The 27,128-nt window shown below is 36.0% G+C and overlaps 1 protein-coding gene across 1 annotated transcript in view; it reads left to right on the top strand.

Annotated features, from left to right (window-relative positions):
* The window catches only part of LRP6 (LDL receptor related protein 6), a 161,863-nt gene extending 134,978 nt beyond the window's left edge, over positions 1-26,885 (top strand). The window contains exons 16-23 of the mRNA XM_072766022.1: positions 2,310-2,519; positions 4,665-4,790; positions 10,675-10,911; positions 11,782-11,892; positions 16,410-16,640; positions 17,873-18,009; positions 18,648-18,745; positions 21,685-26,885. Coding sequence (XP_072622123.1) covers positions 2,310-2,519; positions 4,665-4,790; positions 10,675-10,911; positions 11,782-11,892; positions 16,410-16,640; positions 17,873-18,009; positions 18,648-18,745; positions 21,685-21,979 — 1,445 coding nt within the window. The 3' untranslated portion in view covers positions 21,980-26,885. The remainder of the gene's footprint in view (positions 1-2,309; positions 2,520-4,664; positions 4,791-10,674; positions 10,912-11,781; positions 11,893-16,409; positions 16,641-17,872; positions 18,010-18,647; positions 18,746-21,684) is intronic.
* The last annotated feature ends 243 nt before the right edge of the window (positions 26,886-27,128 follow it).

Raw genomic sequence — 27,128 nt, forward strand, 5'->3', positions numbered from 1 at the left:
GATTTTATTTATTTATTCATGACAGAGAGAGAGAGAGGCAGAGACACAGGGAGAGGGAGAGGCAGGCTCCACGCCGGGAGCCCGATGCAGGATTCGATCCCAGGACTCCAGGACCGCGCCCTGGGCCAAAGGCAGGAGCTAAACCGCTGAGCCACCCAGGGATCCCCTTGGATCTTAACTATAACTATTTTTCTCAATTATCCATGTCTTTATCCTTTTGTTCTGCTTTGAGAGTTTTTCAAGTTTATCTTCCAGTCTTTTTTTGAATTTTTTTTTTCAGGTATCATTTTTTATTTCCAAGGACTCTTGTGTTCTGTGAATGCCTTGCCCCCATCATAAGTATCCTGTTAGGTTTTTGTTGCTGTTGATTTGTTTTCTTCTGCATTAAATTTCATCTATTTCTCTAAATTCCTTTATTCTGTTTGTTTTGGGCTTTGAATTTAAAAGTAGAAGTTTTGGGGCACCTGAGTGGCTCAGATGGTTAGGCATCTGCCTTTGGCTCAAGTCATGATCTCAGGATCCTGGGATGAAGCCCCATATCCAGGCTCCCTGCTCAGCAGGGAGCCTGCTTCTCCCTCTGCCTCTCCCCCTGCTTGTGCTCTCTCTCTTTCTCTCTCAAATGAATAAATAAAATCTTTAAATAAATTTTAGATATCTGGTGATCTTTAGTTGTCTTAAACTTAATAGTGAGGCATTAAAAACTCTGCCTTTCCCCACTGCTGCTGCCTGTGAAGGAGTAGGAATCTTATGAACACCTGGCTCTTTTCTGATGGGACCCCCAAGGTGACACTATCTGAAGTTTTTTTCTCTTGGACACCTCAGGTTTTTTTATTTTATTATTGTTGGTGGTGGTTTGTATTTCCTATAGGGATGTCTTCTGGTCTTCTGGAGGAAGATAAAAGCTGGCTGCTAGTATTCTTGGAACCTTAGTCTCGCCAATTAGAAAGTGGACTTTTAACTAATAGCCCCTGTAAAATCCCGTGTATGGCACTACCTCTTTGTCTTTGCCTGGTATGTTAAAAATCTGGTTCAGTTTCTTTAGCAGGTATATCTTCAGTCTTCTGGTAGAGGAAGAGAGGAGACCCAAGAGGTGAATAGCTTCTTTTACTTATTTTCAATCAGTCCTCTTCTCTCAGCCCCAGCCATGTAACTCCTCCCTTTGCTCGTCCAAAATTACCTGGTGCTTCCAGTTCCTGAGCTAATTGATTTTGTTGTTGGCTTCACCAGCTGCGGGCATTTAGCTTTCTTTGGGCAACTATGTCATTATCCCTGGTCTGCTCCAACTTCTAAATTTGTATCATTTTGTGCTCTGTTGTCCTGTTTGTTCTTATGGCATTATACCCTAATTTTTTACTACAATTTTTAGGAAGAAGCCTTAGAGAACTTGTGTTTAACTTACCATGGATCTGAATGTTTATCTAAGCAGTGCCTTCTCATTTGGAATATCTCCCTGTTTTTCTCCCTTTTAAAAACTTAGCTTTATGCTTGCCTCTTTCCTAGAACTTTCCCTGATATTTCTAAAATAGAAACTAATACCTCTCTTTAATTAAACTCTAATCACTTAGGAACTAAGAAAATGTTCTATAGATATTTGAAGGACTATTATGAGGATCGGGGAAGGAATGAATACATTTTTTCTTTTTGAGTGAGGGAGAATCTACGGGGATGGAGAATGGGGCACAGATTCCAACACACTGTATGAAACAACCTTCTTAAAGTTCAACAGTAAGAACAGTTGTCTGTTAAGAGTTAACATCCTATGTCTGGGATGTTATAGAAATAATTCTTTGTGGTGAGGTTTGAACCAGATAACTTTTGAATCAGTCATTTTTTCTGTGTTTTGAGTGGCCAGATAGAGTGAGGGTGGAGTTGTTCTTCACAGAGCCTTCAGGTGTACTCAGCAAGTAGGGGAGGCTAAGAGCTGAGAACTTAGAGCTCTGGGCTCACCACGACTGCTTTATCTAGAGAAGTCCCATTTTTATTTGATTTATATGTTAAGACTCTTCATAAAATGTAATTTGAAAAATGGACTCTGCTTTTTAAAAATTTTGAAAGCTACTCTCTTTTCCATGTTTCTATGAACGAGGGTATTTTAGTATGTATTGGGCACTTACTTTTGTTTGTGCTTAAATGTCTAATCTGTTCTCTGATGTGTATGTGTCTTCTCAGAATGATTTTAACTTGCAGTAGACACTTCATCATATTTTTCTTTTCAGTACTTTTGGAATCTAACTGATATTTGATCGTAATTGCTAAGTATGTGACTTGACCCATATGAATCATTTCTGTTGAATGTTCTCTTTTCAAAGGTGCCAACCGAATAGTATTAGAAGACTCCAATATCTTGCAGCCTGTGGGACTGACTGTGTTTGAAAACTGGCTATATTGGATTGATAAGCAGCAGCAAATGATTGAAAAAATTGACATGACAGGCCGAGAGGGTAGAACCAAAGTCCAGGCTCGAATTGCCCAGCTTAGTGACATTCATGCTGTGAAAGAGCTGAACCTTCAGGAATATAGTAAGTGCTGATGGCATACTGCTAATTGCAGGATTCATGTTTGTTGTAAGAATTTAAGATAGAATTAAGATGTTATGTGTCTTCTCACCTTTTTTATTTTAATTAATTTATTTTTAAAGATTTTATTAATTTGAGAGAGTGAATGAGTGAGAGCAGGAGCCAGGGGAGTGGAGCAGAGGGAGGGAGAGAAGCAGACTTCTTCCCACTTGTCAGGGAACCTGATGTAGGGCTGAGCAGAAGAAGGCAGACACTTAACTGACCCCAGTGCCCCTTCTTACCTTTTTCTTTAAAGATTTTGTGCACTTTTAATTTTGCCATTTTTTTTAAAACCTTACACAAACTCATCTGGGAGCTTTTTCAAATTAACATCTTTTCCCCATAAAACAGGAGTGGGGAAAGGAATGGTCTTGCTCCTTTTCAAATGTTTCCCCAAATACAAGGGCTTTACTTGTCATGTCTTCTTTCTCACCTTCAGCCCCTTTAAGAATATTGGTATAAAGTATATATTTCTCTTGTTTCCTGTGTGCCCCCATCATTTGAACAAAAGCAAAAATTATATTTGTGTAATTTTGAATATAGTTATCTTGGAATAACCTTACTAAGCAAAAACAAACTACAAATTAGTGTGTTTAGAAGTTTTTGAAATAAACTTAGAGAAGATTGCTTAACAGCACGTGGTTTTCTTCCTCCTAGATACATTTTTCGTTTCTCAGCTTAGAAAAGTGCCCATAACATTTTTTTTTTATCTTACTAAAATCTTTGAATATGGCTAATCATCTTGCCCTAATTTCTTGATAATATCAAAAGACTCCTCGTAACAATCACTACTCTGGGTTTTATGTGATTGTACCAGGAATGCTAATGTTAAATGAAATATTAAAGAGAGAACTATTGAACTCCTTAACTTCTCAGCCTAATGCTTTAAAATCGAACTGAAGTATGAAAGGAGAATAGCGGAATGGAAGCACCATTGCTTGTTCAAGTCTTCATTATGTTGTCACTGTTCATGAACTTAGAGGTATTTGAGAATTAGAATCATTGTCACTCTAAATTATGACATGTGACTTAGGCTGAACATTTAATAGAAGTAAGGCCTTAATTTCTAAGCTGTTTATTCAGTTGACCAATGAATGTTTTATTGCAGGAAATCTCAACGGAGATTTTCAGAACTTTCGAGGGAATATCTTTTTTTTATAATTCAACACTTAAATATGATTTTTTATTAGGAAGAAATTTTTCTTTAAATTTCTGATATTAAAGAGAATGAGATTTTTATCAGAAATTTCATGGAATTAAAAGGTTGTGCTATGTAGGTTATATATTCTAGTGTAATATGACTGATGGCTATTTTGGGACATCTGTGTAGTCTGACACATCTGCTGAGTTACAGATAGCTGACTCTTTCAATCTCATCAACACACACTGAAGCAGGGCTGATGTGTTATTGAGAATACAGACAATAAATGGGTGGCTACATTAGATGTTGGTATTCTGATGACATGTCAAGTTGCTTATAACACAGGCTAAGTGGAAAATTCAAAGCAACATCATTAAATCCAATTTGTGAAACAGACTTTGAAAAATTGCTTAAGTTTGTATTTATTTTAGTCCAAATTTAAGGAAATTAAACATTTATAACATTGCAAATTACCTTTTGCAGTTGACTAAGCAAATAATTTTGGTTGTCTCTGAGTGGTTGCAATCCATGTGAATTTAAGTTTTTTCTTCTTATTTCTAATATTCCATATTTCATAATTTCTATATTTCATTCAACTATAGTTTTTGGGTAAAGTCATCTTTTAGAAAGGTAGAATTTCTGAGTTAAAATCTTTAGAAGAGTTTTTATATTTTAAATAGAATAATGTCTAGGACTCTGCATTCTCCCTAGCAATGTTTTTAGTTTCACTAATCAATTTGTTATATATATAAATATTTTTGTGTTTTTAAATTGTCCTCATTTTCTTGCAATTGTGTAGGGATATAATGAGGAATTTTATTGTTAGTGGGATTAAAGTCCAAGGTAATTTTATGTTTGGTTTCCTTGGCAATTCATAAGTTGATTTTGACTGAGGTGTCATTTCTTCCCTTCCTCTCTCCCTTCTTTTTCTTTCTTTCGTCGTCTTCTCCTTTTTTATTTTTCCCCAGGACAGCACCCTTGCGCTCAGGATAATGGTGGCTGTTCACATATTTGTCTTGTGAAAGGAGATGGTACTACAAGGTGCTCTTGCCCCATGCACTTGGTTCTGCTTCAAGATGAGCTGTCCTGTGGAGGTAAATATGTTATTTCCTTCTGCAGGTCCATATACCAGTTAACATGTTCATGACTTAATCTAGCATTCTGTGATTTGGCAGTGAAATTACTCTTTCTCCTAACTTGATTGGTCACTTATATTCCATTCATCTGTACTATCTTAGCCTTTTGGGTTATTTGTGAATAAAGAATAACCCAAAATAAAGAGTAATTTCACTGCCAAATCAACAGAATGCTAGATTAAGAGAGGCAGAGGGAGAGGGAGAGGGAGAAGAGCTAATCCATCATGACAAGTAGCAGATGTAACCTAACCTTGGGACTAAGGTGGAAATGCCCTTATTGGGGGAAATTAATCTTGTAAATGAATATATTTCTTAACAATAAAGTAGCTTTTTTCACCCCAGAAAGTCACAAAATAAATTAATTCTACTTACTATAATCTCCATTTACTGAATTCTAGGTTCTACCAATTTAATGTATCATTTGCTGGGAATGTATCCAGTGAAAAAAGCATTCTTTTATTCACATCTATTGGTAGTTTGGTATTGTTTTTACTTATTTACCTAGCAAAAAAAAATTTTTTTAAGAGACTACTGCAGTAATGTGATAGTGAAATTGGTTCAATCACTCATGAGAGCATAATAAATTGGTATATTCTTTTGTTAAAGCATAGCATGGAAAAAAAAAAAAGCATAGCATGGTAGCATCAAATACCATAATAATAGTCACTACCTTAATTCAGAATTCTCCTCTTGGGGATAATCCTAAATTAATTCAACTGAAGAGAAAAGACCATTCTCTACAGTGGCAGTCTGCAGATTGAAAGCAATTTAATTTTTAATGATAGGAAAATTAGGTAAAATAACTGGGTTTATACAGCTTTTAAACATGACCATAAGCTCATATAAAGATGTAGCCAAAATTTGGCTTAACTAGAAGCCAAAATATATTTTTTGATTTTTCAAAAAATCACCTATACAGATATGATTTTCTACTATGACAACTACACAAAATACATATTTCTGCGTACAAAGATTGGTTTATATACTCAAGATATAAAAGTTGTTGATAGGATGGAATTTTAAGAATATCTTACTCTAACTTTACTTTAAAAAAAAAATGTATTGAGTAGCAGCTGTGAGACACTCTGCTGAGACTGCAGGAGATTTGAAGATCTTTGAGATAGAGCATACAGGTTAGTTGGGTAGATCATATATGTGCACAGTAAAAGCTAGGTTCTGGTACTTAAAGGGTCTTTCCCCAAAATAGCAAGTGTTGAACAATAATGTGAATGTCTTTAATGCCACTGAACTATATACATTAAAATAGTAAAGTTTGTTATGTATGTTTTACCACAATAAAAAAAATAGCATGTGTTTGTATATCAAGGTGCCAGGTTGTTACTCTAATAAGGCAAATCTTAGAAAAATTACCTTTATGTAATTATAACACAGATAAAACAAAGATACCATCTTTCACTTAGAAGATGTCTTTTAAGCCCCGGTGGCGCAGCGGTTTGGCGCCGCCTGCAGCCCGGGGCGTGATCCTGGAGACCCTGGATCGAGTCCCATGTCAGGCTTTCTGTATGGAGCCTGCTTCTCCCTCTGCCTGTGTCTCTGCCTCTCATTCTCTCTCTGTCTCTATAAATAAATAAAATCTTTAAAAAAAAAAAAAAAGATGTCTTTGAAAAGACCTTTGATTTTTTCCTTCACATTTAGTGATTATTTTAAAAGCGTGTATTAAATATTTTTAACTATGTGTTAAATTAATAGGGCCTTTTAACAAATGTGTTACCAGCACTCAAATCAAGGTATACAGTGTTGTCATTAGGAAAAGTATCCTGGTGTCCTTCCATAGCCACTTCTCTTTCAGAAGTAACCACTAATCTGATTCTTATCCCCATAATTTAGCTTTGTCTCTTCTTGAACTTTATGTAGGAATCATGACATTTGTATTCTTTTTGTGTCTGATTCTCTTAAGATTTTTGTGATTCAGCCATATAGAGGAGTTTATCAGTAGTTTATTTCTTTTTATTGCCGAGTAGTGTTTCATTGTAAAAATATGCCACAGTTTATTCCCCTTTTGAGGGACATTTTAGTTGTTTTATTTTTTTGTTCTTAAAAATAAAACTACAATCAGTGTTAGTGTATAAGATTTTTTTGTTATGGCACCTGGCTGGCTGGTTGGTGGAATATATGACTTTTGATCTTGGGGTTGTGAGTTGGAGACCCATGTTCAGTTTAGAGATTACTTAAAAATAAAATCTTTATAGGGATGCCTGGGTGGCTCAGCGGTTGAGCATCTGCCTTTAGCCCAGGGCGTGATCCTGGTGTCCTGAGATTGAGTCCCACATCGGGTTCCCTACATGGAGCCTGCTTCTCCCTCTGCCTGTGTCTCTGCCTCTCTCTCTCTGTCTCTCATGAATAAATAAAATCTTTAAAAAAAAATTTTTTTTTAAAGATTTTATTTATTTATTAGAGTGAGCGAGAGATAAGAGAACAAGCAGGAAGAGAGGGAGAGGGAAAAGCAGGCTCTTCACTAAGCAGGGAGCCTGACATAGAGCTTGATCCTAGGACCCAAAGATCCTGACTGGAGTTGGAAGGCAGATATTTAACCAACTGAGCCACCTAGATGCCCCAATAAAATCTTTTTTTAAAAAAGTTGGGATTGATTGATAATTTAACATTGACTTTACAGTGGAGATAAATGAAGTACAGAATCTTAATTCATTTGCCTGACCTTCAAGATATGTTTTCATTTGAGCCTGCCTTATCTACTGCTTATCTCCTTTTATATCTCACTTTATTTTTGTTTGGCTGTTTAGAATTAGATGATTACTGTTGCATGTTCTGTTTTGTTTTGCCTCTGGACTTACTTGTGGTATTTCGGGATTTTTTTTTTCTTTTTTGCATGCCATCCTAAGTCTTAATTTATTTTTCAAGGAGCATCTCCTCATGATATATAAACCTTTACTGGCGGCAGGGCGCCTGGGTGGCTCAGTGATTGAGCGTCTGCCTTTGGGTCAGGTCATGATCCTGGGATCCTGGGATCAAGTCCCACATCAGGCTCCCCACAGGGATGCCTACTTCTTCCTCTGCCTATGTCTCTGCCTCTCTCTCTGTCTCTCATAAATAAATAAATAATATTTTTTAAAAAATAAATAAACCTCCACTAGCCATTATTATTCTCCCCTTCCTCTGAATTGTAGCATTGTTACCACAGTTTGCCTAACATAAAGTTCAGAGTGACATTTTGTTGTATGTTCATTAGTCTCTTCCTAGCCCTAATCAAAATAAAACTCTTTAAAGCATGGACCATATATTTTACCTGTTTTTATTCTCCTCATAATCACTTATAGTGCTGAATATGTAATAGACTCAGATTCCCTCTCTAAACAATAGCTCAAATACCCCATGTAAAATATTCACATTTGCAGTATTCTCTACTTTAAAGATAAAAAGTTTGTGTTGCCTAGGTGGCACAGTTGTTTAAGCATTGAACTCTTGGTTTCTGCTCAGGTCGTGATCTCAGGGTTGTGAGATTGAGCCCTACTTTGGGCTCTGCACTCAGCACCGAGTCTGCTTCAGATTCTCTCTCCTCTTCTCTCCCTCTTGCATAGTCTCTTTCTCTGTCTCTCTCAAATAAAATATTTTTTTTTATTTAAAAAAAAAGGTCTTCTGATCCATAGTCCTGTTAATAAAGTTATGTTATCTAGAGAATTTAACTAACAGACAAGTTTTTTTGTTTTGTTTTGTTCTAAAGATTTTATTTACTTATGTATTCATGAGAGACACAGAGAGGCAGAGACATAGGCAGAGGGAGAAGGAGACTCCCTATAAGAGAGCCTGATGTGGGACTCAGTCTGGAGATTCCAGGATCACACCCTTAGCTGAAGGCAGATGCTCAACCACTGAGCCACCCAGTGTCCCTAACAGACATGTTTTTAAAAGAAGTCAGTGAGCCTGTGGTAATAGCAATGAAAGGCAATGGGCCAAAACTAAGGAGACTCTCCTTCTGGTCCTATCTTTTATTGTTAGCTATCTCTTTTTTTATCTGAAGCTCTGTGACCTTGACCAGTCACTCTCTGAGCCTCAGAGGCGTGTCCTCATTTGTAAAAACCAAGAAATTGGGCTTGAATGGCAATTTTCAGAGTGGCCTCAGCAACTTTTACATATTTAAAAATTATTGAGGACCCCAAACAGCTTTTGTCTGCATAGGTTATATTTATCTATATTTAATACAGTCAAAATTAAAACCAAGAACTTTAAAAAATATTTATAAAAGATAACAGTAATAAGCCCTTACATGTTCACAAGTTAAACCTGTTAAGAGGGATGCCTTTAAAAAAAATAAAAATAAAAAATAAACCTGTTAATAAGAAAGTTAACTACATTTTCTGAAGCAAAATAATTTTAATAAGAAATGTGGCAATTTTTTTCATTTTTATAAATTCTTTAATGGTGGCCAGATCCTCCTATCTACTTCTACATTCAGTCTGTTGTAATGTGTGGTTTTGTTTGAAATATATAAGGAAATTTAGCCTTGTAGAGAGGTGTAGCTGGTGAACAGAGAGCTATAGTAATAGTCTTTTCAAATAATTATATATCTTGAATTCTACACCAAATATTTCAAGTGGAAGTTTTCTGTAGGTTTAGTTACCATGTGGAATTTGAAACCATAGTAACTTTTCATAATCTCATATTAAAATTTGTTCATCTATTTTGTTCTCTGAATGGGTATTTTACCCAAGCATGATTTTATAACCATACACCATGGTCATTTAGAAATACTAGAATTCCAATCAGAAATTCCCAGATCTTCAGATTTTAGACAAATATCAGAAATCACATGTTTATATCACCACCTATCTCACTAGGAAAAACTTTTGAGTACTGGGAATCTGTCAGCCTTGCAATGTTACATACAGGTTTTCCAAAATTCTTATTTCTGGTTAAAAGTTCCATTGTTATGCTACAAAAATACAGTGTTATTGATTTGCCATTGTTTTCCTTGAAGTAATAGGGGCTCACTAGTTCATTTTTTAGAAAACTTCCTGCCAGATACCTAAGTATAAATAACTATAGTTTGTCAGTAGTTCTTTCAAATTAAAATAAAGATGGTGTTCCATTTTGGGTTAAGCTTACATCTCAAAGTGCTTTCCCATGAGAAACCATGATACTGGGGTATGCAACTTGAGCTTTATGCATAATTCCCATTTTATCAGATACTATGGTAAAAACAGCATATATTCAAGGAGTTGATTTTAATATAGTAAATACTTTGATTCATCAAGAACATTTAAAAATAAAACTGGCCTTTTCTTTTTTTTTAAACTGTGAGTATGTGGTGGGTGTGTAGAATGCACTGACTACTAAGTTTGATACCACTGCCTTGAGTTTGCTAAGGAGCTGAGACTTTTACCCATCATTCCTTTTGTTGCATCAGTGCAAGTGTAATGAGAAAGGCAAGTGTCATCTCAGTATTATTATAAAATAGTTTTGACTTTGTAGATCTCCTTCCCCAGGGATTCCTGGACCACTCTTTGAAAAACCCTCAGCACTAGAAAACTTATGAATTTTAGACTAACTTTAAAATATTTGGAGGTTGATGATTATAGTGATCATTCCTCAGTTATGTGTGAGATTATAATGGATTGCAAATAATCCCACTTGAAGTATCATATATGAGAAAACTTCTTTCTGTCTTACAGTTTTGCAAGTCAGTCAATCTAAATGTAATGTAAAAATGGTATGCTCTGTTTAGATGGTATAGTTTACAGATTTTATCTATTAAAAAGTGGTTTGCATATGTTAATTAGTAAATGAGCTTCACTCAAGTGTGTTTGTACCTTTGTGTGACTATTGTTTTTGTCACTCCTCTCCCTTCTGTTCTTCATATTTGAAGAACCCCCAACATGTTCTCCTCAGCAGTTTACTTGTTTCACGGGAGAAATTGACTGTATCCCTGTGGCTTGGCGGTGCGATGGGTTTACTGAATGTGAAGACCACAGTGACGAGCTCAATTGCCCTGTTTGCTCAGAGTCCCAATTCCAGTGTGCCAGTGGGCAGTGTATTGATGGTGCCCTCCGATGCAATGGAGATGCAAACTGCCAGGATAAATCAGATGAGAAGAACTGTGAAGGTATCCGAAATTCCTGGGGCCTGGTTATTTATTATTTTTTTTTCCATTAACATTGGATTGTTTGAAATTCAGACTATCGCTTTGGCTCAGTGGTAGTTTCGGGGTTTTTTTCATTTGACATTATTATGACATTATTATGACATTTGACATTATTTGTTTAAACATATTAGCATATTCCAAATTGTTTTAATCCACTTAACATGCATAAGGTTTATATACTTTAGTAAGCTTTGCAGATTGAGAAATGAGGCCCAAATTTTATAGACTTTCAGTATGTAAAAATAGGGCAGCCCAGGTGGCTCAGCGGTTTAGCACCGCCTTCAGCCCAGGGTGTGATCCTGGAGACCCAGGATTGAGTCCCCTGTCAGGCTTCCCGCATGGAGCCTGTTTCTCCTTCTGCCTGTGTCTCTGCCTCTCTCTCTCTCTGTGTCTCTTGTGAATAAATAAATAACATCTTTAAAAAAAAAATAGCCTGTTTCCAGTGAACTCTGAATTAGTGGATTAGTTTATTACAATGTAAAATAATTTCATCTCTTCCTCTTTGTACCACTAACTTGTAACATGGTGAAAATGAACAAATTCTTTAGAATTTTTTAGTTTCTAGAAATGCATGTAGATAGAATTCTTTCATTCTTAACAGAATTATTAGTGAAAGATGACTTAAATGTAAAAGAACAAAACAGGAAATTTCCTGTTGGATTTCTTTTCCACTCTTTTTTCTCTACCAATGGAAATCCCCAGAGAATAATTTTTAAGTTATATTTTAAAGTCTAATTTGTTTTTCCTTTGCACCCCGAAAGTACTTTTTGACTCTTGCCAGAGTTTGACATGCTAGTAAAAATAAGAAAACTATTTACATTGTTTTCTCAGTGCTGTGTTTAATTGATCAGTTCCGCTGTTCCAACGGTCAGTGCATTGGAAAACATAAGAAATGTGATCATAATGTGGATTGCAGTGACAAATCAGATGAACTGGATTGTTGTAAGTAGGACTAAAACCATATATATTACTCTTACAGGAGAATTGTTAAAATACTTTTTATTTATGGGTAAGTTTTGCTTATAATTAGTATTTCTTTATTAAGAAACAAGCATTAGAGGGGATCCCTGGGTGGCTCAGCGGTTTAGCGCCTGCCTTTGGCCCAGGGCACGATCCTGGAGTCTCGGGATCGAGTCCCGTGTCGGGCTCCAGGCATGGAGCCTGCTTCTCCCTCCTCCTGTGTCTCTGCCTCTCTCTCTCTCTCTCTCTATGTCTATCATAAATAAATAAATATTAAAAAAAAAAAAAAGAAACAAGCATTAGGGCATTTGGGTGGCTCAGTCAGTTAAACGTCCAACTCTTTGAGCTCAGGTCACAGTCTCAGGGCATGAGGTTAAGCCCTGAGTCTGCTTGAAATTCTGTCCCTCTCCTTTTGTACCTCTCCCCACTTGTGCTCTCTTTCTCTCTAAAATAAACATCTTTAAAAAAAAAAAAAAGGGAAAGAAACAGCATTAATGTTAAGCTAGTTATTTGTAGAAGGATTTTTTATGTTTTGCTTTTAATAATTCTTTAAAGACAGCAGTTTTCTTGGCACAAAAATCTTCACAGAAACATTTAGGAAAGCATCAGAAAAGAATAAATATTATTTTGCCACAACTAAGTTAGGAAATTCTCAGACCATTTAGATATGTAGAAATCAGTCAGTGGTATAAGCTTGAGCTTCTGAGCATTAGCCCATGTTTATCATCTCTCATTTTTTTCTTGACCTGTTTCCAGCAGTTTCTCAGTGACTTTAAGAGCTTCCTTAGAATACAGACTAAGGATTTTTGGCTAACATATATACCCCTATGCCTAAAGACTCTAGGATACCTAACCCATAGTTTCTTCAAGGTTCATAACTACTGACCAATGTCCTGATATAAAATACATCCCAAATTGATAAACTTAGTTCTAAATGGAATTCAGCATATGGCAGATCTACCCTATCAAACTGATTTAATGGAATTTAGGTAGACTTCATTTAAAAACTCTTTGCTCGTAATGAAGACATTATGCTAGTATTTTTACAAAATTCAAATGGGAGCCTTACTAAGACTTTTAGAACCTATTCATTTATTCAGCAAACTTTTATTGAATACCTGCTATGTGTTGAGGATACATGGTTCCAGTACCAAGTTTTTCAAAGTCCTCTATGGTTGAGGTACTAGTGAGAATAAAGATTTTAAAGCTAAATAGAGAATGGATTTGAATTCTAGCTCCACCTCTTACCAGCAAATTATTTGTTGTTAAACTTTAGTTTCTTTATCTTTAAAATGAAGATAATATTGAACCTGGTGGTTGTGAAAAGTTTAAACAATTTAATGTATATAAGATCTATAGCCTGGCTCATAGTAGATACTATTGATCAAGGAGTGTGATAAGTGATATTAAATATGGTATAATAGAGATCTGTACAATAGAAGCACCAAAGAGCGAGTGGTCAGATCTTCACGAATGAAGATGGAGTTCATCAAGGAAGATTCTTAGAAAAATAGTGCTCAAGATTGGGTCTTGATCGGTGAATAATGTTAATTATACAGATAAATGGAGAGATTGCATTTCAAGCAGAGAGAATATGCTATTCAAAAGCAGAGTCAAACAGGCAGCTTTGTGAAACTACATGTAACTGGGGCTGCCAAAATATAGGCTGTGTCTTGAGGATGGGTATCAGTAAGATAACATACTTAAAGAAGAGATCATGGAAGACTTTGCTTTTCTTCTAAAGAACCTTTAGACAGGATCCAGAATAATGAAGAGCCATTGAGAAGCTTAAGTAAAGGATTGGCATGGCTTTGTAATTGTGAAAGCTGTAGAAGTAGATGGATTGGAAGTATAAGATTATAGGCAGGGAAATGTTAGATTGGGTGCTTTCACACTTTTTTGATCACATCAAGAGGAATACAAAGATGGGGTGTACACATAAACAAAAAGTTTCTTCTTTGAAGAAACAAAAAAAACATCCTGTCATATGACAGTACTCACCCATATTATGTACAATGTATCCTGAAGTTTTCTGTTTTAAAATGCTGATTGTGACACACTAAATTGTTTTCACTATCTAATGACTTACAGCCTCTGATTTAAAAATGCTTAGGAGGCTGTTGTAGTTCAAGCAGAAGATAATTATCTAGATCAAGAGGAGCAGTGGTGGTAGAAAGGAGAGGATAGATTTCAGAGTTACTTCAGAAAAAGAGTACAAACGGTTTTGTGACTATTTAGATGAGTTGATAAGTTTAGATTGACTCAGGTACCTCACTGAGTAGAGTCATTACTTAGAATATATAGCAGGGATTAAAAACTAAAGGATCATTCTATATTTGACTGCAGATGTAATATTTGGCTGGTACAGGTTTTTTATTAATTTTTTACAATTTAATTTAAATGCTTTCAATTTGTCCCAGGTGCCATCCTTTATTTGTGATCTAATTTATCCCTGAAGCTACCAAGATATTGGTGAAGGTGAAGGCGGTGTAGATAGGTTGCATTCAGGTTGTCAGTGGGCTATCCCAGGATGCTGTTGATGATTGTATGGGTCCTTAGATCAAGAGAAACAGTTTATTAACTGTTTCTGAAACTGGCCTCTCCAGTTTATTAAAGATAGTTAAAACTGAGGCAGTGGATGAAGTTTCTCAGAGTTAAGTAGAGGAAAATAGCAGGAGATAGAACTCTGGCAAGCACCTACACTTACGAGACAGAAGAGAAGGAAGCCAACAAAAGGAGACATAGAAAGAATGATCAGAGATAGTAAAACTAAGAGAGTGGTATTTTGGAAGGATATCAATTAGACATTTTTGAGAAGTTAACAAGAGGCATCCGTATTGAATGTTTAGAGAGGTCAGCAAGAGGAAGAGTTCAGTGATTACGGCAAATAGGAGAACTTTGACCTCTACCAGACAGGTTTCACTGTGGTGGTGATTTCAGTGAGCTAAGTAATGTGACCCAGAGACTAAGAGTTGGTGAGAATGGATATAAACTATTCTTTCTCAAAGCGTGGCATTTAAAAAGCAGTGTCAAGGCACTAGAAAGGAATAAGAAAGCTAGATGGCTGCTCACAGGGACTAGAGAGAGTCGGTACCCAGAGTCCGCAGACAAAATATGTAACTGGCAGCCCCTGTGTATTCTGTAACTTACGGATATCCTTTTTCTGTGATTTATTTAATCTGTCAGGGAGCAAGTTTAGCTGTGTGGGTGGGAGACTTTAACATGAAGCAGAAGGAAGGTTTTTAAAAGATCTGCAGTTGTGGGGCCCCTGGGTGGCTCAGCTGGTTGAGCATCTGACCCTGGATTTCAGCTCTGGTTATGATCTTAGGGTTGTGAGATCAAGCCCCTTTGTGTAGGGTTCTCTGCTCAGCAGGGAATCTACTTGAGATTCTCTCCCTCTCCTTCCCCTCTTCCCTGCTCACCCTCTTGGTCTCTCGCACTCTTTTTCAAAAAAAAAAAAAAATGTATGTGTGTGGTGTGTATGATCTGCAGTATGAGATAAGTCTGACTATTCAGAATGGAAAGATTTTCCTTCTAGGGGATCCCTGGGTGGCGCAGCGGTTTGGCGCCTGCCTTTGGCCCAGGGCGCGATCTTGGAGACCCGGGATCGAATCCCACGTCGGGCTCCTGGTGCATGGAGCCTGCTTCTCCTTCTGCCTGTGTCTCTGCCTCTCTCGCCCTCTCTCTGTGTGACTATCATAAATAAATAAAAATTAAAAAAAAAAAAAGGAAAGATTTTCCTTCTAAATAGAAGAGTGACACTAAGTTTGACGACCCTTTTGCTATTTCCCTTTACCTATAATATTGATGCCCCCTGCTTCTAAAGCTTCAGATAGCTTAGGGATTTAGTTAAACTGAATGCTGTTGGCAGGGTCTTCCTCTAGTGCTCTCATGCTCTGGCCTTTTTAAGTACTCAAGTATCAGAGACCTTACATTTCTTGCCCTCAAGATTCATCCTGAAGTCACCAACATATTGGGCCTCAGAGCTAATGCTCTCTTTAGCTTCTAATCTCACCTCCACCAGGCCTGTATGTCACTTTTCAAACCTAAAATCAAGCTCAGAGCTGGTTTTTGGCTTCTTCATTATGCCAGGTAAAAACATTTGATGACTTTCCTGGGTCCATCCTTTTTGGCCCTGAAATTCAAAATAACCATGTTGTTTTATTATATACAAAATGAAGTAGGATAAATTTCGTCTGTGTATTTAGAGCTCGATGTTTAAATCTATAATTCACTTACATCTTTGTTTTTATTAATTTACAGGTATACTTTTCAATGTATTATTTTATTTCTGTCTTCACTTAAGGATAGTTCATTTTGATTTCTAATGATATTTACCTGTATACCCATATACCCATGGTGTATATGTATTCATAAAAAAAAAAAATGGCTGTAACTTCCCTAACTCACATTCTATGTAGAGGCCCTCTTTTTTTAATAACTATTTTGAGTCTACAGTTATTTCTCCATTATATAACTGTACTGCATTCTCATTTTAGATCCAACTGAGGAACCAGCTCCACAGGCCACCAATACGGTTGGTTCAGTTATTGGAGTAATTGTCACCATTTTTGTGTCTGGAACAATATACTTTATCTGCCAGAGAATGTTGTGTCCACGTATGAAGGGAGATGGGGAAACCATGACTAACGATTATGTAGTTCATGGACCAGCTTCTGTGCCCCTTGGTTATGTGCCACATCCAAGTTCTTTGTCAGGATCTCTTCCAGGTGAGTTAAGACTGATTGAGAACCAAGTCTTGGTTCCTGGCAAGATTGCCAAATTTCCATTATGGAAACAGGATATTACCTAGAGTCTATTTCAAACTAGGCTACTTTGGGTTTAAAAAATTATAAGAATATTCTCTTTTAGCACTGTTTCTTTCTATGAAAGGATATAAAGCAAATACATAATACATGCATTTATATATACTTACTGTGTTTATTGCATGTACTTACGTATATTGCATTTCTGGATGTACTCTACTGAAAGTGAATAGCTAGACGTTTGGTGAAGAATCATAAACTACAAGTTCTTTAGATGCACTACCAGGGGACCTCAGTACTGCTGAGTCCATGAATTAAAGGTGGCAAAAAAAAAAAAAAATAGATTAAGATATCCTTTCAGCAGATTTGGAAATAGCTGGGTGATAGTAGGGAGGGATATATTATCTATTAGGGTTTATTTAGTCGTAGCCAAGTAGCCAGAAATTCTATGTACTTGGGTAGACCATATTGCTCTAGGAAAGTATGGCTTTCTTTTTAATACTTTCTGGTACCCATAGTGAAAAGAAGCCTTTTTTAAAAATTAATATGGAGAAGGAAAAGCTCTCAGAAAATAAGAACTTATTCTGGGTGTTAATCTAAGTAAACAAATAGGATTTTAAAAATGTTAATGATAATGGTTTCTTGTTGCTATACCTATTTTCAGTTAGTGAAACATGGGAAGTCAACTTGGAAAATAATAGAATATCTTCTTCAGCATTGGTGGTTGTGATACCAACAACATTTGCATCCAGTAGATGAAGAAGTAATCTTCCATACTTTGTATTCATGTCTTTAAAATTGGATTTAGTTTCATTTTGAGCAAATCTATTGTTTAATCTATCCTACTTTGCAACCTCCACTCCATAGTCCATTTCTTCTGCAAACCCTCTAAGGTTGAAAACTTCCTATTTTGAAAAGCTCTGCTTCTGTCCTTGGAGAGAAGAGATGGGAGCTATTTACTTGGCCTTATTCTAGGCCACTTCTCAGTAGAATACGTGTTCACTTCTAGAGAATATTCATTTCCCTTCTTCATTAAGTATTTTCAATTATTATTAGGAAAAGAGGGCTTAAATTGTTTTAAAATCAAACTGTTAGGCTATTGGTATTTGTAATAGTATTGAATAAAAATATTTTATGCATGGAAGTAATTTTTTTAGATCTTACTCATCTTCAGTATTTATCCTCCTCCGTTTTAGGAATGTCTCGAGGTAAATCAATGATCAGCTCCCTAAGTATCATGGGGGGAAGCAGTGGACCCCCTTATGACCGAGCTCATGTCACAGGAGCATCATCAAGTAGTTCTTCAAGCACCAAAGGCACTTACTTCCCTGCAGTAAGCAGTCTTGTTTTCCTTTGTTTCACTTTGAACACTAAGATAAATAGGATCCTAGATTTTTAAGTTATTTAAATGAGGGTACTCAATGATGGTAATATAAAAAGTTTTTTAGTATAGAATTTAGGCATATAGAGATCACAGATAGGATTTACCACCACCATGTGAACATTTTTAAATCTTTAAATATGCCAGCATGTTTGAAAGCACTAGACAGTAATTTCATAGTTTGGGTAAAAGTAGAACTACTGAGTAGTATCTCCTGAGGCTTAGACTCTTCATTCTGTGACCTCCCCATAAAGGAAGCACACCTGGTATTTCTCCTAAGTCGGTAATGTTTCTCTAAACATTTATAATTTTAAAAAATCAGAACCAAACTGTACTGAACTTAAAACAGTGACTTACAGATTTTGTTCTAATCACCTTGCACTGTTCAGCCATGATGAAATTGTGTCTTGCGAGGGGTAGAGACCTCCTCCCTACTCCTAAAGCACTATTTGAGGTCAGTTCTTTGGGAAAGAAGGTTGTGTTAACCGTGTAAAGGAAAAGAGTACTAACAGGTGAAGGAAGAAGGTATAATGGTCTTTATCTGTCAGAGACTATTGTTATTTTAATAATTTAATTACTTTTCCATTTAGATTTTGAACCCTCCGCCATCCCCAGCCACAGAGCGATCGCATTATACTATGGAATTTGGTTATTCTTCGAATAGTCCTTCCACTCATAGGTCCTACAGGTAATACATATCTTCCTCTAGTATAATCAAAGTATTTATTAGAAGAAAGAAGTATTCTAGTTGTGGGTTTGATGTAGCCCTGCATAAGTAGATGCTGGTCACTGAGAGAGAATAGGCATCTTGTCAGGTAATGTTAATGTTGCCCCTACCATACATCCTTTTCTTTTGGGCATTATACATTTTTTTAAAAGAAAATCACAAATGCTGGCTTTTAGAGTAATAAAGCAGAGCCCCTAATTTTTTGGCAATATTCTAAGAAGTCACCCACCAAAATAACTGATCTTTTTTTTTTTTTTTTTTTAATTTTTATTTATGATAGTCACGGAGAGAGAGAGAGAGAGAGAGAGAGAGAGAGAGGCAGAGACATAGGCAGAGGGAGAAGCAGCCCGATGTGGGATTCGATCCCGGGTCTCCAGGATCGCGCCCTGGGCCAAAGGCATGCGCTAAACCGCTGCGCCACCCAGGGATCCCCCCAAAATAACTGATCTTAAAATAGGTTACTGCTCCAGTTAGATTTGATAGATCATCTAGGAATGGATTATTGACTTAAGACTGGTTCAGAGAGTTGGGAGAGCTGTAAAATAGCGGGGGGGGGGGGGGGGGGGGCGGGGTACGGGGACAGGGGGGCACTAAGATCATGGGAGTTGAGAGAAGTCGAGAGGTTCAAGCCCTTGCTTTATTGTGATCTGGAATGCTTTATTGTGATCTGGAATGAAAAATTTCTCACGAAGTTGCTTGGAATAAATCATGACTTAGTAGAATAAATGAAATATATTTGTAAGACAAAAGGGGAGAAATTATGCCTTTCTGCTGCTTTGTGTCTGTAGAGCATATTGAACAGGTGACATACTAGTGTATTAGCTCCTTCCTTTTTTCATCTTCTTTCAAAGGCCAGCACAAAGTTAACAGTTTGACAATCTCTATTTGAATGCTGAGTGCTATGTTTATTGGCATCCCTCAAGTGCCTGTTATCCTCTAGTTAAGGTCTTTTCTAGACTTCTAGTCAAATTGTCCTGATACAACTTTACAGATGTATAGAAACCAAGTGGAAACTGTTTATAGTATCTTATTCAGAATTCACATTTCAGTTTATAGAAAAGACTATTTGAGACAGGCTTGATTATGAACTGATATTTTTATGTTTTATTGTAAATGTTACTTTCCTTGCCCCTGGTTTGTTCTAAAAGGCAAAATAAAAAGCAGAAACCTGGAAACTTAAAAAAAAAAAAAACAAATGAAAGACATAAAAAGTTACTTTTAAAAAGTTAATTTCTTTGGGGCACCTGGCTGGCTCAGTTGGTAGAGCATCTGACTCTTGACCTCAGGGTCATGAGTTCAAGCCCTGCACTGGGTGTGGAGCCTACTTAAAAAATAAGTAAGTAAATGTAAATTAATTTCTTTAAATTGAATAAAACATTGTTTGATTAAAATGAACATAATTGTAGCAAAAACATTTCTTATTGGACCACTTCCCACGTCTTAAATTAGGCCGTTTCTTTCTTCTGAGTCATACTTTTCATCATTTGTTGAGATTTTTGTCCAGACTGGAATATAAAAGAATTTTGTTAATTTTCTTTTTTCTTAGCTCTGTTTTATTTTCCCCCCATGACAATGGAAGTAGTGGGCCTTTTAAATGTCGGGCCAAGAAATTTCACCAAGACTCAATGTGTGATTGAACAGAAAGATAAAACCTAAAAAGTACTATGACATCATGTCAATATTGGTAGTAAAAACACTTGAGAACCTGCTCAGCAGGTCATGTAACTTTTGGTCTTTGGCGGCCATTGCTTTTGAGGCAAACCCTCAGTGATATCAGATGGTTTATATCTTGGGATAGTATCTTGTGGCACGCTGTAGCACTGGCCATTTTATGAATTGTTACTTCAGTTTTACTTGTACTCTTGGCCCTCTCTTCAGTCACTTTGGTGACAAAGCATATGAAGAAATCTTGATTGGGATAAATATGAAATTATGAAATAAGATCAGCTTTACTATATTTAGAATATGAGTGGTGTATGAAGTTACAGATAGAGGTAGAAATGATAGAAAAGCTATCACTTTTAGCTCTTATTTTCACTAGTGTGTTCATGGCTTCTAGGTGCCTTTTTTATTAGTTAGTCATGCTGCAAATTTGATTAACAGCTATAGATTACATGAAAAGGTAGAACAATTAAGTATAAGAAATAAATTAGGTCTCTGAAATACATATTAGAAAGTAGGTATTTAGAATAGATGTTGTTAGACAGTATACTTGTCTATACACAGGGGATCAAAACTCTTTTCCCCAAACCACAGCACTTTCTCTTTGCTGATAGTAACAGTGATGGGATAGATATGCCCCTTAGGCTGCCTACCAAAATTCAGTCAGGCTGGCATAATATTTGAGTTTTAAAGAGAGAATGAAGTCTTCAGACATCATAAGTCGTTCATTAGGTTAGTTACAGAGAAGTTAAAGAATGTTAAAGGAATACAAACATGTTTGAGTAGTATCAAATATGTAAAGACCCACTCTTCTGACAGACTCTGGAACAACAGAAATTGTTGAGGTCCATCCACTATGTAGACTAAATGCAAAATGTGTGATAGAGTGCCAGAGGTGATCATTAAGTATAACTTTGAATAGTTTTTGCTATCCGGTGATATGGTTTAACTTAAAGATGTAAGTAAGAGCACATCCAGAGACTAGGTTGAGTTTATTACCTCTGCATTCCCATCCTATCCATTTTTAAATGCCTCTAGTCACATTTTATTTGCAAATATGAAATATATGCTGTCTTCCTTAATTGGCCATTGCAAATTACCTCCTGTTATGTACAAGTTTAAATTGTAGCATGTTACCTTCAAGGTGAAGTTTACATCTAGTATGTCTGTATTCTGAGAGGGAAAACTGCTTTTCTATAAAACTAAATGTCTGCCTGTCTTGATTTCCCCCATGCCAGCTACAGGCCATATAGTTACCGGCACTTTGCACCCCCGACCACACCCTGCAGCACAGACGTTTGTGACAGTGACTATGCTCCCAGCCGAAGAATGACCTCAGTGGCAACAGCCAAGGGCTACACTAGTGACTTGAACTATGACTCAGAGCCTGTGCCCCCACCTCCCACACCCCGAAGCCAATACCTGTCAGCAGAAGAGAACTATGAAAGCTGTCCACCTTCTCCATACACAGAGAGGAGCTACTCTCATCACCTCTACCCACCGCCGCCTTCTCCCTGTACAGACTCCTCCTGAGGAGGGGCCCTCCTCCTCTGACTGCCTCCAACACAAAAATGTAAATACAAATTTGGTTGAGATCTGGAGGGGGGGAGGGAGCTGTTAGAGAAAGATGAGGCAGACCATGTACAGTTAAAAATTATAAATGGGGTAGGGAATACTGGAGATATTTGTACAGAAGAAAAGGATATTTATATATTTTCTTAAAACAGCAGATTTGCTGCTTGTGCCATAAAAATTTGTATAAAAAATAAATTTGTACTAAAAGTTTTATTTTTGCAAACTAAATACACAAAGCATGCCTTAAACCCAGTGAAGTGACTGAGTACAAGGGAAACAGGAATAATAAAGGCATCACTGACCAGGAATGTCTAGGCTTTATTGATACCAAAAAAAGAGAGTGAGAGAAAAAGAAGAAGAAGAAAAATTTAAGTCCATCTCAGAGAAGCAAACCATAGATACTTGGAAGTAGCCAAATAGCCTTCATGTTAACTAATATTTGAGGGCCAAAAAGTTTAAGAAATCACGAAAGGAAAAAAAAGGAATTAAAACTAACTTTGGACAAAGGGCTTTGTTTTCTTTAGGAATCCAATTATTTTAGTGAGGAAGATAGGTATTTATAAAAATCCCTTCTGAGTGTTGCTATTGTAGGAGATCAGCTGTCCAGTAAGATGGTGTGGGGCTCTTTGTGTGTGCAAGTCTTCTGTCCCTACCTTAGAACCCACAACCTCTGTCAAAAGAATTTTTTCTCTAGGTGTTTTTACCTTGCTTCCTCACCCAGCAACCTACTAGTAGGCCATTTTGCCAAGATACACAATTTATTCAAAGCTTTTTATCTGAGGATTGATTACATGGGATTTTCTAAATTAAGGTTTCATTTTAATATTTCTACTAGCTCCATTCCTCTGTAGGCTTAGCTCTTCAGTTTGACTGCTGTTTTTGCATAATGATCAAAGGTTAGACATATTACTGTTCCTCTTCCAAGATTGTTTTAATGCTCATTAAAATCTCTTTTTACAACACATATAGGCAATGTTTAAGAATTACAAATTTAACCATTATGTTTTTGTTGTAAATTAATCATATATCCTTGCAGTACTTTCAGCATATAATATCACAATATGAAATCATTTATATATTTTTTTTTCCTAGTAAAACATTTAAATATGTTCCGGTTAGAGACAGTCTATTTAAAAAGAGAAGTTTTTGTTATCATTAGGTTTTCCCTTTATTAACTGACATTTTCATGTTCTTTAGGCCAATTTTTCTCAGAATGATGTCTACATACATACCTCTTTTAATTTGTGATATGAGTTTAATATCTTCCTGTTATCCAATGTGAATTTTAGATTGTTTTCAGATTATCCACAAATTATTCCTATACTCACTTCTTATATATTTTTGTGTGTTCTCTCTTATCCCATTATGGATTAAGAAGATTTAACAAATTTACCAATATGGATTTAATGAGAAGGCCAACCAATAACTTCTCAGCTGTCAGAACTTGGGTGGAGGGGAATAATGGAAGGCTCTTCCATGACCTGCCTGACCTGCGTGGTACTCGGGCTGCTACATCTTCAGCTCTTAGGGCTGACATATGGAATGATTCTAGCACTGCTCTGCCACCTTGCCAGAAGTTAGCTTCCTGCTTTTTACATGTTTCTAGCACTTCTCTGCTAAAACTGAATGTGTTTTTAAACTAACGTATTTTTACTTTTAACAGATGTTGGTCAGTTATTGAATGATTTTTATTTTATTTTTTTTAAATTCTGCCTTTCTGAGGCCTCTCTGGATTTCAGGGCCCAAGAGAAAACAATGAAAGAAAAGATTCAGGATTTTGGCAGAGGCGAAGTAAGTTTTTAAGCAATTAAAAATACCTAAGGAAACTAATTTTTTTAAAGATAGAAAAAATGTGGTTTCAGAATAATGCTTAGATTGTTGGGGACACCTTTAATCAGGTGCACTTGATTTTGCATATAAGTGAATGGTTATCCATCAGTGTCTTGCATTTCATCAGGCAAGCATTAACACTTCCTGTTGGTCACAGTGCTCACAGTCTAACAGAATGGACACTGGAGTTGCATTCTGTGACATGGGGGCCTTTGATGCTTAAATGAAGATGGAAAGGTTAGCAATAACTGGGTATCAATTAGAATTTGAGAATTCTATATGTTTACATTTTTTTAATGTGCATCTTTATCCGGTGGGCTTCCCATGTGGAAACTTGCACTATAACGAATTAAGAAGAATATTGCCTTGTTATATCTCAGTCCAAGTGCTTGTACTGCGATGGCAATGGCCTCTTCTTGCAAAATACTGATTTGTGTGCCAATTTGTTTGAAATTATTTGAAGGCGGTTCCGCTTAAACTCAAAATCCTCTTTCTGGAGTAGTTGAGTTGGATTCTTAGTATTTGGGGGAGGGTACCTTTAAATGAGAGAATTATCAGAATTCAGCAAGATTGGCCCTCAGGTTACATGGACAGTTAAGCTTAAGTAAACTATCTTGATTATTAAACATAACTTTAATTGGAAAAATTGAAGATAAAAAATAAACATGAGCACAAGTCAGGAAAAAGTAGAAAAGGGTGTGGAATTTGCTTTATTGCTATATTCATTATCATGGGGGAAAAAAGGAATAAAATATTATTAGATTCTTTAAATACTAAAGTATATAATTTTGAACATATATCTTAAAGTATGCCTATTTACTGATATGATTAAAATTATGAGAAATGAGCTCTAGCAGAGTATACTTCTTATGCACTATATAATAGACTAGTCTTCACTGAGGGTAGTCTTTTATAACTCTGAACTTTAATAATTTGAACTTACCTCCTTCAGAGCCCTGGTCTTCTAAACAGTGGCCCAAGGGATTTTGCTGCTTAAATCAGATAATGGTATATTCACAAGAAAAAAACAGAGTTAAGGGATAGAATTTGTCAGTATTAATTTTTGTTTCATGAAATTTTATTCTGCCTTTGATATTTGCTGCCGTTCTTCTGTAGTAGCATACATGAGATGTTTGTCTAGCAGAAAATTATTTTAATTTTATTATAAAATACTTCGTGATATACCATCAAGAGGTATATGACCTTTGAGAACAACTATTCTAAAGGGATGATATGTGTTTAGAAATGAAGACTGTACAGCACATTTTCACCTTATCGGGCAATAATTTGGGAGCAGAGCTTTTGAGCAGTAAAATTTTAGCGTGGTTGAGCATTCTATTTGTTCATCATTTGAAAATACTCTAAAGTCAGTAATTTGTATAAGGCCAACTCCAGCTTTGATAATACATAAATATAGACACCATCTGCATTAGGTAATTAGTTTTGGGGTAAAGTCTTTTAAGTTTTGCTGTAAAGACCTATTAATGAAGAATACTTCACGCAGAGTTAGTAGCTGAGTCACTAACCTATTAATGAATTCCTGTGCCAGCAATTATAATAGACTACTTCTGGTACCAGAGAGGCTTGCTTTCAGTGTGATAGTTGTGCTAGTATAGTCCTGTGCCGAGATTCAATTCCTAGAACTGTGGTTTTTAAAATTTAAAACAACTTAAAATTGCTTTTTCTCTTGCATGGGAAACTTGCCACTTCATTGATTTGCATGCCATAAGAGCTGTGCATATTGGTTACCATTAAACATGTAGCAAAATTCAGTAACAAAAGTCTTGGGCTTTTCATACTAATAAGCTTACATGACATACATAGTATGTTTGAGGTGTGGCTATGAGTATGTGATTATCAGTTGGCCAGCAAATGTTGGGCATCCACAAATGAGACTATATACTAAGTGTAGACAGGGACTGAGTCATAAGTGTATAATCAAGTATTGTTTAAAACATATTCTCAGAATTCTTGAATTTAATTTCATTTGGTATTCCTTTCTTTATTCGAAGCCTAAAATGAGCCAAGAAAAATAACATGATTTTAGAAGTACTAGTAGCTGTATATGTGGTTTCTGATTTCTGGGATGTCATCATTTCGTAATATTGTCTCAAAATTTGGCATTCGAAATTTTCAGTTTTAGGGGATATTTAACATCTATAGTTTCAAATTTTTAAATTATGAGCATTGTAAATCCATATACTCAGGATATTTCCCTTGGACTTGATTCTAAGGAGGGAGGTAGTCAGTTTTTAGCTCTTGCCCTCCTTCAGTCCAGGTACATTTTCCAGGTACATTTTTTTCTTTTTCCTAAGGCATCCTTAAGCTATGATTAAGTTTATTGCTGGAAAAAATCCTCATGATTTTACAGATAGAACTATAAACTATGTGATTTCTTGTACTCAGAGGATAGACCTAACAAAAATTAACTTTCAGATTTTCACCATTACCTAGGGTTTACCCAAAAGTTTACACCAAAGATTTAGAGACAGTGTGCTTTTGCTTAATTGTCCGGTTTTTCTTTTTAAACAAATATAAGCAGGGCAGGGATATATAGATACATGTCTAAATATGAATATTGAAAGGAAAAGAAAGTGAACAAATCTAATTTTACATGAAATTAAATTTCTGGGATTAGTAGGAAAATTTGAAAAGAGTTAAGAGGATACCAAGAAGCTTAAGCTGGACTAGCCTTATTTGCAAGTGAAGGATCTGGTGCTGCTTTCAGATGTTTATCCTTTGTGTTTTAAAATTTTTTCTTAAGCTTTAATCTTTGTTATTGTCTTAAAGTCAGCTGGTGTTTCTTGTTCATGGACTTTGGTACGATGGTGCTTTGCAAGGATGTATTTATATTTTAATGGCCAACATTTGGTCAGCCCGTGTCCACTATTCACTTCCCCCTTTTTGTAAAATAAGTGCTTTAATTGTAAACTGTATAAAAATACCTTGTATAAATTCCCTTTTGATTATTACAATAAGCTGAGTTGTAACAAATGAAATGTTGATTTTTATAATAAAACTGTGGAAAGTAAAAGTGTCAGTTCTTTTTAGCAAGAAATTAAAACAGCTGACGGTGCTTTGATGTGACTTGTGTTTCAGAGGCAACAAAACCCACCTTTATTGTTTGTACTTCAAATAAAATACAACCTTGGAAGAGAAGGTTGGGAGGCCCATTGATTGCATAGTTCAGTGTTTGACCATCATTGTTTTGGGAACAGGGAATAAGGAAAACGTTTTGTGCTTCCTGCTCTGGCTTCCAGTCAACTCCTGGAAGGAG

Source organism: Vulpes vulpes, chromosome 8 (genome assembly GCF_048418805.1).
Source record: "Vulpes vulpes isolate BD-2025 chromosome 8, VulVul3, whole genome shotgun sequence".
Classification (NCBI taxonomy): Eukaryota; Metazoa; Chordata; class Mammalia; order Carnivora; family Canidae; genus Vulpes; species Vulpes vulpes.